Raw genomic sequence first — 14,560 nt, 5'->3', positions numbered from 1 at the left:
AGAAGAGAGAAAATAAGTAAAGTCGAGAGTTTTATTGACAGGGGAGAAAACTGACAATCAGTTGAACCAGCTGAAGCGATGGGCAAGAGGCTTGGTGGCTTGGAGCTTGCCCGCCGTGTTGAGCGAAGGGAACAGTTCTCATGGGGTTGGGATTCTCCAGCCATGCATCCAGGAAGAGGAGTGACCAAAGGGCTCTAAAGATTGCCCTGTGGATGCCAATGAGTGATGGTGGTGGGAAGCTATGCTTGGGATGCCTCCGCAGTGACCAACTGAGCTGGCTGGGGTGTAAGCCAGTGTTAAAAGCTGGATTATTTATTTATGTAGAACTTACACTGTATTTATTTGATTTGAAACACTCTGCTTTATTGAATAAAATGCACCTGAGCACATTGGTTTACACCGGTTTCGTTGTTTTGTATCCTCATTCCCCTTGTCCATCTCGGTACATGACTATTGATGACACGGGTTCAAGAGGAGTACACCAGCAACCTGAGCATAAGACAGCTAATGACCTAATCCTAATCAATTTTCTTTCATGTCGGCAAAAAAGACTGAACTAACACTGACACTGAGCTAAGGAATACAAATGCTGGACACTGGAAGATGAACTAGGCTGCTTAATTATTGATTCATACAGGGAACAAGCTACCAAACATTGTGCAGAATACGATGGCCTGTGCCACTTGCAAATGTCTCCCATAGTTGTTCAGATTTGCTGGTAGAGAACCTGCAGTTCAAATATTTTATTCCATCTGACGACTTAGAGGCTCAATTAGATTTTATTAAGTTGAATTCACTGTAATGTTCCTGGGACCATTTTAGGACTGTCTCGTCTTTGTTATGTGAAGCATGATCATGATGGAAAAATCAATTTAAATATGGAGTTCATTGCTCCAGTAAAGAATGTGCATGATTGGCAGTTCTCTAACCATTGTTCTTCTTACAGCTAGGATCCCATTCTGTGCCACACATTCACTATGCAGGCCACTCTACTGCTACCACCAGGCTGCACTGTTGAAACCTTGTATGTTATTTGCATCAATGAGGCAAGACTTCTGAAATAAGGCGATATCCACTTCAGTAAATGCTTAATAAGATAACAGAATAGTTTAAAAATTAGTGAAAGGGTACTTCAGGAAAGTTACAGCTTTGTTTTGTGACATTGCTGTCCTGAAAAACTATATGAAAGAATCTGGTTGAAAGTGAGCAGTTTATTGAGAATTTACATTTTTTTACAAGTTTTTTATATCTGCTTTCCAGAAATAACTAAAATCTTCATTACCTGGGAAAATCAGATAATGCTTAATTCAATTTAAGGTGGCAAGGAACTGGAGCATACCCTATCAGCACCAAGCAGAAGGCAGGAGCAAGCCCTGGAGAGAGTAGTAGTAGCTCATTGCAGGGTCCAGTGACGCATACAACCACATCTACACAGGGCCAATTTCAGACCTCCAATGAACCCGCCCTGAGTGTGTTTCAAGGTTAGGAATAAACCTGAAGTACCAGGAGGAAAGCCCCCACAGACATGGAATGAACAAGCAAACTCCATATTGGGAGTAACTGGACTAGAAAATGCTGGGACTCTGAGGAGGCATCACTGAATACAACTCCACTGAGCTGTTCATGGATGAAAGTGACATGTTTAATATAGTCCGAATAAACACATTACAAGTAAAAGGAAGTTCATTATCTTTAATACATTGATTCTAGTTTATGGGAACACTCCACCCAAAAATTATTTGTTTGTATTATGTTACATACCCCATGTAGTTTGTTCTGATGAATGACAAAAAAATGTAATGTCATGTTTTTGTGGAGAAAAGACAAAGTTTCTGATATAATGGGACCCAATGGTGACCAATGTTTGACAACAGCAAATGTTATCAAAAACATTCATGTCACATAATCTATAATGAAGTTGTATGCTAAACATGTGCAAAACGTGCTAAAATATTGTCAAATAAATAACTTACCTTCAAGAGTCCTGTCTTTAATTCAAAAGTGTGTTGCCGTGTGAAGGGGCTTCCTGTTTATGAAATACTTTCCTTTTCCAGAGTAATTTATTTAACAGTACTCCAGCGAGAAATGCATGTGTTTTGCACATTGTGAGCATAGGACGGGATATCTTGACATGTGGATTATGTAAGTGAGATGTTTCCATGGACGTTTTTGCCATTGTTTGATGTTGTCCAGCAAAGCTGGTCACCATTGGGTCCTGTTCTATCAGAAACTTCGTTATGTCCTTTCTCCATGAAAACGTGTGATTAAACTTTTTTCTCTGCCATAATTACAAATCATTAATTAACATATAAAAGAATATCATGTTTAAGTGGAGTACTGCTTTAAACATTTAAAAAGACTACAGCAGATTAAATAATTAAACACTTTCTAACAAAAATATTCTGAAGTGTAGTCAGAATTTTGCTGAGGTTACAAATACCACACTGTGTCATTCTCATGCGGCACAGCAAAGCGGCAGGTCTGGGAAAGAGTGGCCACATTTTACACTCTTCTAAAAACGAACCCCCCAGTAATGCTTCTTGCTCATTCCTAAGCATATAATGTCTAAGTCACATTTAATTCCTGTCAAGCAAAAAAAAAAAAAGAACTTTTACATTATTTTTTGGCAATAGGATTTTATTAGCCTTTCTTAATACTATCTGTTACCTTAAAAAATGTAAATGTGTAGATTCTTATTAATCAAATGTTATTTATCTAAAAATATTTCTCTGCCTCATGTATGACCCTCATTTGTAGCTTTATTTCTAAAAAGAAAAAGTATGTGTAATAAATTAGATACTGTAAACTCCGAGATTACTGAGGCATATCAGGATGCACATAAAGTAAGAATAGAAGAGGGATGTAAACTGTGTTATTGATTATTTTTAGTATATTACACCACTCTCAGTTTTGTTATATAAAACCTGGAAACAGCCTCTCAAAGGGCTTTCTGTGATGCCACTACAATGAGCAAAACTCTGATGAGTCAAACCAGACCACTGAACAGGAAAATCTATTTTCTTTATTTTCTTCACAGGGGACTGAAACAGAAGGAGTAAATAAACTAAAAATTCAAACTAGCAACACTTCACAGCCCTCAGTGTGTTAAGCTAAATGTTGGCTTTTTGCCCTCTATGTTGCCCACTAACAGTCCCCATATCTTCTAAAGAGGAGTAGGTGAGGAAACAAACACCTTAATGTCCTTACTAGTCTCTGTGTTGTGCTGCATTTCTTTGTTCCTCTGACAGGGACAATAATAAATAATTATAATTACAAATACCACTTTTCTCACTACTCAAAGTGCTTTACATAGACAATGGGGAGCCACTTCAGCACCCACCTGGATGATGGAACAGCAACCATTATTGCACCGGTACACTCACCTTATACTAGTTATTAGGTGTTTAAGGAGTTAGAGAGGGAGTTATCTAGAAAGGATCAGGGGATGATTAAAGGGCCAGAATGACCAGGCTTAGTGGGCAATTTAGCCTCGACATCAGGAAACACCTTACTCTTTTCAAAAAATGCTCAGAGATCGTTTATAACCACAGACAGTAGGACCTTGATAATTGTCAGAGCGGAGGTGAATGATCATCAGATGGAGGGAGTCATTGAGGGGGATTGTTTGATCAAATGAGGCTGTTTGGAAGGTAAAGAGTTGCGGCTGGCAACCCTTTAGGCTACAGACCATCTGGGGGAAGTTTGTAGGATGTCAGACAGTGGAAGTTCAGAAAGAAATGCTGTCTCAAAAGGTACTTAGGGTAACCAAAAATCAGATGGCATAAACACAATCGTTTTTAATGTATACCCTTCAGGGTTATTTTTTTTAATTATTAAGACTTAATTCTGACAGTTTGAAAATGCATCAAAGTGCCTGCTGACTTATAATATAGCATGCCCTGGCCAAAATCAAATGTTAGCAAACTGCAGGCCACTAAACAAACAACCCAATGTAAGCACACAGCAGGCTTCGGTATATTACCTCACACGAGGAGTGCATCATGGGTGGAGGTACAGTAGCTCTGGACAAAGTGGGTGATACGCAGCTGAAGATGTGGAACAGAAATGCTTCAGTCAGAGGTTTAATTTGTAAGGACAATACAGAGTATTTGAAAAGGTTACTTGTGGAAACTTTATGAAATAAGTGAGGTACGCAAAAAATGTGGACACAAAGTTTATTAAATGTAGTCTAGATTAGCCTCTAGGGTGTTTAGGATGGATGGTTATTAGATGGTAGTCTATGTAAAGAAGCATAAAATATAGGTTTACAGAGTGAGGGAAATTGCAGGATATAGAATTAGTTTATTTAGGTGGTATGTGAATGTAGGTGTCATTCTTTTTTTTTGTTTATCCATTCATATACTTGTGTACATGTCACCACATGGCGGCTCTTCACTCTGTTAAAGTTGAAGTCTTTTTTCATTGAGTGGACACAGAGATTGCATACCAGCATGGATTGATAAAGAATAATGAGGCAGGATTATTTAAACTCACAGAAAAATGGGAGTTATGGCTAGACATCAGTTGCTGGCAAAATGTCCATCCTATAATCTACAGTATACAGTGCATCCGGAAAGTATTTACAGCACTTTTTCCACATTATGTTACAGCCTTATTCCAAAATGGATTACATTCATTTTTTCCCTCAGAATTCTACACACAACACCCCATAATGACAACGTGAAAAAAGTTTACTTGAGGTTTTTGCAAATTTATTAAAAATAAAAAAACTGAGAAGTCACATGTAAATAAGTATTCACAGCTTTTGCTCAATACTTTGTCGATGCACCTTTGGCAGCAATTACAGCCTCAAGTCTTTTTGAATATGATGCCACAAGCTTGGCACACCTATCCTTGGCCAGTTTCACCCATTCCTCTTTGCAGCACCTCTCAAGCTCCATCAGGTTGGATGGGAAGCATCGGTGCACAGCCATTTTAAGATCTCTCCAGAGATGTTCAATCGGATTCAAGTCTGGGCTCTGGCTGGGCCACTCAAGGACATTCACAGAGTTGTCCTGAAGCCACTCCTTTGATATCTGGGCTGTGTGCTTAGGGTCATTGTCCTGCTGAAAGATGAACCATTGCCCCAGTCTGAGGTCAAGAGCGCTCTGGAGTAGGTTTTCATCCAGGATGTCTCTGTACATTGCTGCAGTCATCTTTCCCTTTATCCTGACTGGTCTCCCAGTTCCTCCCGCTGAAAAATATCCCCACAGCATGATGCTGCCACCACCATGCTTCTCTGTAGGGATGGTGCCAGGTTTCCTCCAAACATGACGCCTGGCATTCACACCAAAGAGTTCAATCTTTGTCTCATCAGACCAGAAAATTTTCTTTCTCATGGTCTGAGAGTCCTTCAGGTGCCTTTTGGCAAACTCCAGGCAGGCTGGCAGGTGCCTTTTACTAAGGAGTTGCTTCCGTCTGGCCACTCTACCATACAGGCCTAATTGGTGGATTGCTGCGGAGATGGTTGTCCTTCTGGAAGGTTCTCCTCTCTCCACAGAGGACCTCTGGAGCTCTGACAGAGTGACCATCAGGTTCTTGGTCACCTCCCTGACTAAGGCCCTTCTCCCCCGATCGCTCAGTTTAGATTCCGGCCAGCTCTAGGAAGAGTCCTGGTGGTTTTGAACTTCTTCCACTTACGGATGATGGAGGCCACTGTGCTTATTGGGACCTTCAAAGCAGCAGAAATTTTTCTGTTACCTTCCTCAGATATGTGCCTCGAGACAATCCTGTCTCTGAGGTCTACAGACAATTCCTTTGACTTCATGCTTGGTTTGTGCTCTGACATGAACTGTCAACTGTGGGACCTTATATAGACAGGTGTGTGCCTTTCCAAATCATGTCCAATCAACTGAATTTACCACAGGTGGACTCCAATTAAGCTGCAGAAACATCTCAAGGATGATCAGGGGAAACAGGATGCACCTGAGCTCAATTTTGAGCTTCATGGTAAAGGCTGTGAATACTTATGTACATGTGCTTTCTCAATTTTTTATTTTTAATAAATTTGCAAAAACCTCAAGTAAACTTTTTTCACATTGTCATTATGGGGTGTTGTGTGTAGAATTCTGAGGAAAAAAATGAATTTAATCCATTTTGGAATAAGGCTGTAACATAACAAAATGTGGAAAAAGTGATGCGCTGTGAATACTTTCCGGATGCACTGTATATTGTCATGCACGAGCGCTTGGGGAGCAGCTTAACGACCCAGTTTGCTTCACGACAAGTCCTGCAGGGGGACAACGGTAGCATACTAATCTCTCTCTCTTTGCTTCCTCAGAAAGACCAGGATGCTGCCGCCGTAAAGATCACCCAGATGGCTTTAAGAGACGCACACTTCTGGGTTCCTTTCTTTCCTCTGCTTACCCATTGATGACATCATACTCCCATACTCCACCATGGTTTTCCCAGCATCCCACAGTTTAATTTCCGGTCCTCCAGTATAAACTGTCTGTCCTCCCTCCCATCAATGTCTTTTGAGTTTTTGTAAAAAACGATTGACGAAAACGTTTCTTTACAGTATACGGGGCTAAAACCCCAAACGTTTATGAGTGTTTGTGCTCTTTATTTACAATATATAAAAGCCAAATACCACTGACTCACTCATCACAAAATCTCCTGAACCATGAGTACTTGGGACTTGAAATTTGGAATGTAGGTTACCCTTGGCCCATAGGTGCTCACTAGGAAAAGGTTTTAAAAATTTCATGGTCCAAGCACATTCTGTCTGTATGTCTGTCCACTTTATGTCTGTCCTCTTTTCACAAGAGAATTACTTAACAGATTTAGATCTGGTTGTTTTCTATAATTTGCTTCAACTTTCCGGTTCATTTTGCGACTTCTCTCATCGTGCTAAGTACCATAGTTATGTATGCAAATGTATTAATGTATGTATTGTATTAATGCAATGTATTAATGCAAATCTAACAGAGTGGCTGTGGGTCGAGAGCAGGAGGGCGGGGCCTTCCTCATTCCCTCGCTAGCCTCTGTTCGAGTTGGTGTACGACTTGCCACGTGTTTTAGTGCACCTTGCCTCCGCTTAGCTAGCGATACCGGTTTGTTCAACAGACATTATCATCTACAGATTGTTAAGGAGTAACGTTCGATGTTTTTGAGAGAGAGATCAGAGCTCCATGTGTTTTAGAGGGTAGCTGCTGATTGCCAGAGATATCACGGCCATGTGCTTTTCTCCCCACGTGGGGAACGCTTTCCCATCAGAGCTGAACACAATCAGATACAGTGCCAATGTCTATTGATTTTTAAATTATGTCCTGTTTCATTACTACGTGGGCTCAGCCACGGGATACAACTAGATGTTATATTTACATCTAAGAACTATTCACTTTTACCAAAATGTAAAGTTAAACACAAGAAAATGATTAGTAAGCTCTATATAGCAGATAGGTGGGCACCCTTTGTTTTGGGGACATGTTTAGACAGTTAACTCTCAGAGGCTAGTTGTGAAAGAGTTTGGAAGTATTTTCTCAACAAATGATTTCTTTTCTGGTGTCTCAATCAGCAAAATACATATTAATAGGACAAAGAATTAGTTATCATGTCAGTCAGACAGATACCATCACTAAGACTAGTTGTGTGTAAGACGCTACAGCTCAGGAGATAAGCAGTGGGTGTCTGTAAATAGCGGCCTGTGGGTTGGCTTCAGTCAACTTCATTATTGGCCTTTAAAGCTGAACAGATGGAAAGAAAGAATATGGCAATGTGAGTCTTTGCAATATTTTAATAAATCTTTGCTTCAATTTTGCTTGTAATTGTACTCTATCATATAATACTTATGATCATATAGTATGGAAGAAGAGAAAAACAAAAACTCCCGGAAATAAGTGGATCTCTCGATCTCCACAATCATTAGTAGTTAAACTATACTATAAAAAGCTTTCATAGGCCAAATAGCCACCATGCTGCTACTGGCCATTCTGTAATGTATCACATTATCCATGTCACTATATGCCATAAAATAGTGAGGGCATTATTAAAAAGGGTACATTTGGTAGTACTCAAGTCAAAGTTATTTCTGCATAATCGTCATATTTTATTTAAATGATACATTTAAATTTTATTTAAATTACTATTTAAATGATAGATTGATTTTCCACTTGTGTCGACTGAAGTCAAAGTTGCTTCACTCTAATGCTGCATCTTAGGAAAAAATCTAATTTATGACACTCTGATAATATTAAGAGTCTAATAATTAAAATAATAGATGCCCACTGCAAGGTCATTTTTCATTAGGCCATCATTAGGATTCTCCTGACGTCTTGTAGACCCTTTCTGGCAACAGTAGCAAGCAGTGGTCCTGACCAATTTATTCTGAGTAAAAATGATGGAAGGATCAGGTAGGAAAATTGTGTTAATTCAGGTTATAAACAGGTTGTTAATTTGGGAGAAATCATTAGCACACCGGTCATAATGCAACATCAAATTTGTTTGCAAACATTTGAAAAACTTGAACTTCAACAGTACTTAATATGCATTATAGTAGGGAATAATGTATTTAATAAAATGTATATATTATATTAATATAAAATGTTCATAAAAATGCACACTTACCTCAGAGTATACATACAGTGGGAGGACCAGTATGGCTAGGAGAAGATCTGCAACAGCTAAGCTGACAATGAAGTAGTTAGTAGCAGTCTTTAATGATCTTTCTGTTAGTACACTCAGGCAGACCAAGATGTTACCAAGAATAATAATTAGGATGAGCGGGATTCCAAGAACAAGCGCTGAGTAGTTATAGTCCACATCATCATCTTTCCAAGTTTCATTTGGTGTTGCATTGACCATGATGGCATCACCACTCTCTCAGTACTTCCAACGACTGGCATCAGCATCTGAAAGCCACCATACAATGAGTTGCAGAGGTAGATTGATCACTGCATTTCTAAAAATTGGTTTAAAACTCCATAGTTAAATAAATACATTAATCCTGTTATAAGCATAAATTTTTCTACTACTAATATCAATCTTCAGAACTTCCTTAACCTTTACGATGGTTTTGTGTTTGAAATCAGTAAAAGCACCCTAACTTTCATCTGTACAGGGTGAAACTTTGTGACTTTTACCACATTTCCCCAAATTAACAAACAATAAAAAAAATTAAACTTCCTGCAGCGTTGTAGCAGCCTTCACATATTAATGGCAGTCAAAATCTAGGTGAATCTGTTTTGTGCTGATTATGAAGCAGTTTTACCAGAGTGTCAGGTAGAGACTTTGAGATGTTGACTTGAAGTCGATTATGACACTGTTTTTATGGGCTGGGCTGCAGACATTTCTGCTTGAACCACTTAGCAACGTCATCCATTAGATGCCTGTATTTCACCTTCTGTTCTCCACTTAGGCAATTATTGATTGCCGACTTGTCAGAGAACTTCTTCAGGTATCATACCTCAAATTTAAAATCTAATGTGTAAGGGGTGAGTAATGTGAGAGCCAGAACAGTTCATTGGGCAGCTGACCACTCATTCTGGTGCAACGTTGTAGCATCTTAACTTATTGCTTGCCTCCCAAGAAGTCAGTCATCGAAGACACCATGGAGTTATCCACCTTCATCTTATCTCCCAACACCAAAGTCTACATAGAGTTAAAGGCAAAAAACTTTATCCTTACATACCTTCATTCCCACTGCAGATGAGTATAGGCCTTATGTAGCAGGTAGACAATGGTGTTTTTCACCCCAGTGTGTGCTCGATACACAAGCTACAGGGGATCAAATGCTGTTTTTACCTGTGGTTTCACCTAATAGAAAGAAAGCCTTCCAAGGTTTGCATGGTATGATGTGTTAAGGCCACAGATCTATAATCATTCAAAATAATCAGGGTTACCCTTCATTTGACCCTGAAACAAGGAGGATTGTCTTCCACAGCTATAGGGCTCTTTTCAGACTGCAACTTTGAAGAACTCCACACAATTGGCTGGCACACACCTTTATCATCTTAAACTGAGGCTATTAAGGCCTTTAGCGTTGCCCATACAGAATGTTCCCATCTGTCTTTGCCTGCCCAGAAGGTCATTCATCATCACGTCAAGGGACAGGAAAAAGTAAAGTTGAGAACAGGCGTTACTGTGGATAGGCCAGTTGCGAGGATTATAAAACTGAGAAAAGGAGGCCATGCATAACTATGTGAAAATTTGGGCTGATGTTGAAGTGTAAAGAAGACCATACGTTAGTACTGTTGAATACAAATTGAGTTCACTTGTCTTTCCGAGATTCTCCAGGTTCGTCGTTCTCCTGGCTGTTTATAGTCAGTAATTCTACTCATACAACTCCACACATCTCTCATATTTTGTTGCAGCCTGTCTTCCTTTTCCGTCATGTGTGTAGTGCTAGTTTTAGTTCTATTGTCTCAAGTACACGTTGTCATTTTCTATTACTGTGATTAAAATGTATGAAAAGGCAGAACGCCATTTAATTTAATAGAAAATATAAATTAGCTGACCTGAGGTACTCCTTACTCCAGTTTCTACACTTATGTTACCTGTTGACGCAGCGCTCCAGGCCAGGTCACTGTCTGTATGGAGTTCTCTCCCTGTACTCTGCTGTTTCTGTCATATCGTGGTGATTTATGCATTAAATTTGTTGGTAACTCTTAAGTTTACACAACCTTGTGGATATCGATGGCACCCTGGCCAGCTTTGGCCTCTGAAGCTGCCCAGACAGGCCCTGGCTCCTGGTGACTCTGAACTAGAATATGTAGGTGCTGATTGGGTAGATATTTTCAAATGCAAGACATTAACCAAATCATTTTAATACCACTGCATGTTTGCTCTTCTTTGACTCACTCTAGACTTGCTTTATCTCCTACTTATTTTCTGTTCTGTGACTTTCTTTTGATGATCAGTAGAGACTTTAAATCACTAGTAATTATAAGGTTTATAATTATATTTCATAATATAAAAGAATGAATCAATGATTGTTTTATTCATTTAATACTTTATTCTGGCCAGCTTCTCTTCAAAATCCTGCTCCAAATTCTCAATGTATGCTCTTTTCAGTTTTGTGGCTTGTTCTCTGTGGATCTCTCTGTCTCGGTGTGTTTACAAGGCTCCATCAATAATTTACAAACCAACTCTGTCTCTCCTCATAAAATATCCAGTGCTCATTATATACAACACACATAATGTCAGGACCTTCAGAGACTTGTATATTGATAATGTTCAGCTGGGTTCTAAATGTGACTTGCACAAAGACATTTACCCTATTACAAGCAAGTCAATGACTTTAGTGGAAAGAACATGGCAGAGCTGGGGCACACAGAGCAGCCAGCCTGGGTCCCGTGCCGGCCAAACCCCTTCCCCTTCCACAATCTGCAATCTCTCCTCACACTTACATAACAATATAAATGCATATATGTTAAAATATTTTAATAAAGTGAAAAACCTACATTTACTCACAATGAAATCTAACATTTGTGGGAGAGTTGATGCCTTGTTCAAAAGTGGAGGCATGTCCCCCATCCGATACCATGTCATAGGTCAGGGGTTGGCAACCTATGGCATGTGCCATGCGCCATGATTTTCAATGGCATTCTGATTGAATTGAAATATAGTACAAAATTATATTTTAATTACAACGCATGCGTTCGCGCCATCACCTACATTTTGCATATGTGACTCACATGTAAATGGAAACCATTTGTTCAGTGTAGGCCGTGGTACGTTAACACAAACCTCGTTATTATATTTTAATCTCAGCACATCTGTTCGCGCTTTGCATCCCCACCTACGTTTTGCGCATGCGACTCACATGTAAAGAGAACCCACGTGTTCAGTGCAGGCCGTGGTATGTTAAAACAAACCTCTTGTTATTATTAAGTAATATACTGCAGTAAAATTACCTGTAAAAGACAATAACTTGATGTTTGCTCTTTTCATGACACCTGAACAAATGAATATGGATTTGCACAATAAAGGGATTGTGCTGTGTATGCATTATGTTGTGAAAATGTCGTGTGTCTTACATTAAATGTACAAGGACATTATCAAACTAAACATCAGTCCACATTTAAAAACTCTGATGAGAAAGTGAAGCTATAAAAAGGGATGTTTCTGGCTTAAAGAAACAAACTACTTATTTTAGTCAAATAATTGGAACCAAAAATAAAGCCACCGAATGCAGTTTTAAACAAATTTGACAACACATTCTTTTCACATATGATCCTATGTATTTTAAAATACTGAATGAGCAATAATATAAGATTTGGTTATAAATGGGCTTCAAAAGTTAACCTGACCAATTTTGATACTATATATAATAAAATTGGTGGAATTATGTCGGCACATGGAATAATATTTTAACATACGGTCAGCACGACACCACTGAAAGGCTGCCGACCTCTGTCATAGGTCATCAATTGCAAAGCTAAATATTATTGAAAAATGCAGTGCAACTGAAAAAACAGCCGGTGGAAAAGAAACAAGGAAAACAGACGGGGGGAGGATGTAAATGGGGCAGTGAAAAAACGCAGGTAGTGAAGATGAAAAAGACATGTGTGGTGAACTCGACAATATGGATGCTTGTGTGATGCCTGAAGGTACTGACAACATTAGTAACAACAGTGGAGGTCAGTTAGGATGAGTTTGGAAGCTATCTAAATTACTCAGCCCTACTCCCTGTCACCCACCACTCCACACTAGGCTCTCACATTTATCCTGTGACAAGAACCTCCCACCCATGATCCCACTTCATTCTTGAGACAGCCCTGTCCATACTCCTCCATCACTAAGTACTACAGAGACTTTACCATTGAGGCACAACCTTGACAAACGAATGATGTTTTAGAGTTGTACAGCTTTAACTACAGCTTTATCTTCCACTACAACACATACATATGTATTTGGAAACAGCATTTGGAACAAGATCTGACAATCACTGTCTAAGGCAGTGAATAAAGGTCAAGCTGAGATTAAATAAAACATTCTTTTAGTTTGTACCAGAGACAGATTCATTCTAACTATAAATTGCGTATATTTCTCTCAGCTCATACTAACACCTATCCAGGAGTAGACCCCGATATGTGAGAGATTCCCACAAGTGCCCATATCCCGTGGTCACATGTTCTGACTTTGTCCCTGTCTTATACAATATGTACATTTATTATTTAATATTATCATAGATCTTTTTGCTTATAATGGAGACATGTGACTGTGCATTGGGGCCATTATGTTAAGGTCAAAACAGAGTTAAAATGCATGTCATCTTGTATACTGTATGTCATGTAAAAAAACTTCAAAATACAAAAAGCATTAATAAAGACCTCAGCCATTCTGTTCAGTCACTTTTCTCTCTGACTAACATTAATGCAGGATGCAAGCAAATTTTTTTATCCTCAGCTCATAAAGCTACTCATCAGGCACTGGATGAGGGTTCATGTATCTGATGTCATATTTAATGTTTGGTGCTTGTATTCATTGTCGTTTGTTTGTCTTGTACTATGCTCACTAATCTGGGGGAAATATGCAAGCAAACATTTCATTGCACTGTGTACACATGACAATAAATATGAACTGTTGATCTTCAAAAACTTAAAAAAAAATGGTAAGATATCAATAAAGGCTAGAGATCAGTCTCTTTATCCTCCGTTTACAGATCTCTTCTTCTGCCATTTACTCTCTGAACCATTCTCTCAAACGTATTAATGCTCTGCATGCTCCTTGCTCTCAAATGATTTGTTTCTATGGTGCATTGTTTTCTATTTTTAATGTCATTGTCTTTCCAAATTCCTTGTGTCTGTCATTGCCACATCTTTGTGTTGACTTGTGCTACCATTTTACTTTTGCTGCACCAAGCACTTTCTTTTAATTACCAACTATATCGTATGTTGTAGTCTTACTTGCTAAATAGAATGATGGACATATTTTCTTTCTTAAAAATATACTCGCCACATAACTTTTTTTTTTAGATTGCATGTACGGTGCCTTGAAAAATATATTTAGCCCCCAAAGCTATTGTCATAATTTATCATCAGAGATTTCTAAATTTATAACAAGAATCTTTCTAGCTGATCTACAAAACCGTGTACATTATGCCAAATTAAAGGAAGCATATTCGACAGCTCGCCGGACAGGAAAAGTCAAAATTGTAAGATGTCAAAAATCCTAAAATCCTTTGTAAATCTAAGAGTAGCTTTGCTCAAGTGCAGTGTGTCACCTTACCCTCACGCCTAATTTGTTGGTGGTCTCCACCTGCATAGGAGATGGCCGAATCACCTGTTCTCAATCAATTTTTTGAAGATAAATCCCCCCCTCCTTTCTTGCTGAGGTTCAACAGCATGGTAGGCAAATGAAGACAAAAAAGCATTCAATACAAGTCAGGGGTATAATTATAGAAAAGCAGACATCTTGGGAAGGTTACAAGATCATCTCAAAGACCTTGGAACAAAGTGCAGTCCACCAAAGTGAAGTAGAAAAATATAAAACTATAGTCACAGTGCTCTGGTCAGGCCACCCCTTTAAACTTACTCACTGAACAGAGAGGTTCTGTGACGCCAGTTTTCACGTTGAGTGAATTGCAGAAGTCATTGACTGAGATAGGAAAAGATGT

At 38.9% G+C, this 14,560-nt stretch overlaps 1 protein-coding gene across 1 annotated transcript in view; it reads right to left on the bottom strand.

The window, feature by feature from the left end:
* drd4-rs (dopamine receptor D4 related sequence) overlaps window positions 1-14,560 on the bottom strand; it is a 136,131-nt gene that overhangs the window by 27,757 nt on the left and 93,814 nt on the right. Inside the window, exon 2 of the mRNA XM_028811675.2 lies at window positions 8,569-8,852. Coding sequence (XP_028667508.1) covers window positions 8,569-8,805 — 237 coding nt within the window. The 5' untranslated portion in view covers window positions 8,806-8,852. The remainder of the gene's footprint in view (window positions 1-8,568; window positions 8,853-14,560) is intronic.

This window comes from Erpetoichthys calabaricus, chromosome 1, assembly GCF_900747795.2.
Source record: "Erpetoichthys calabaricus chromosome 1, fErpCal1.3, whole genome shotgun sequence".
NCBI lineage: Eukaryota > Metazoa > Chordata > Cladistia > Polypteriformes > Polypteridae > Erpetoichthys > Erpetoichthys calabaricus.
Note: the sequence above shows the minus strand (reverse complement) of the source record. Positions and strands in the feature narration are given on the sequence as shown.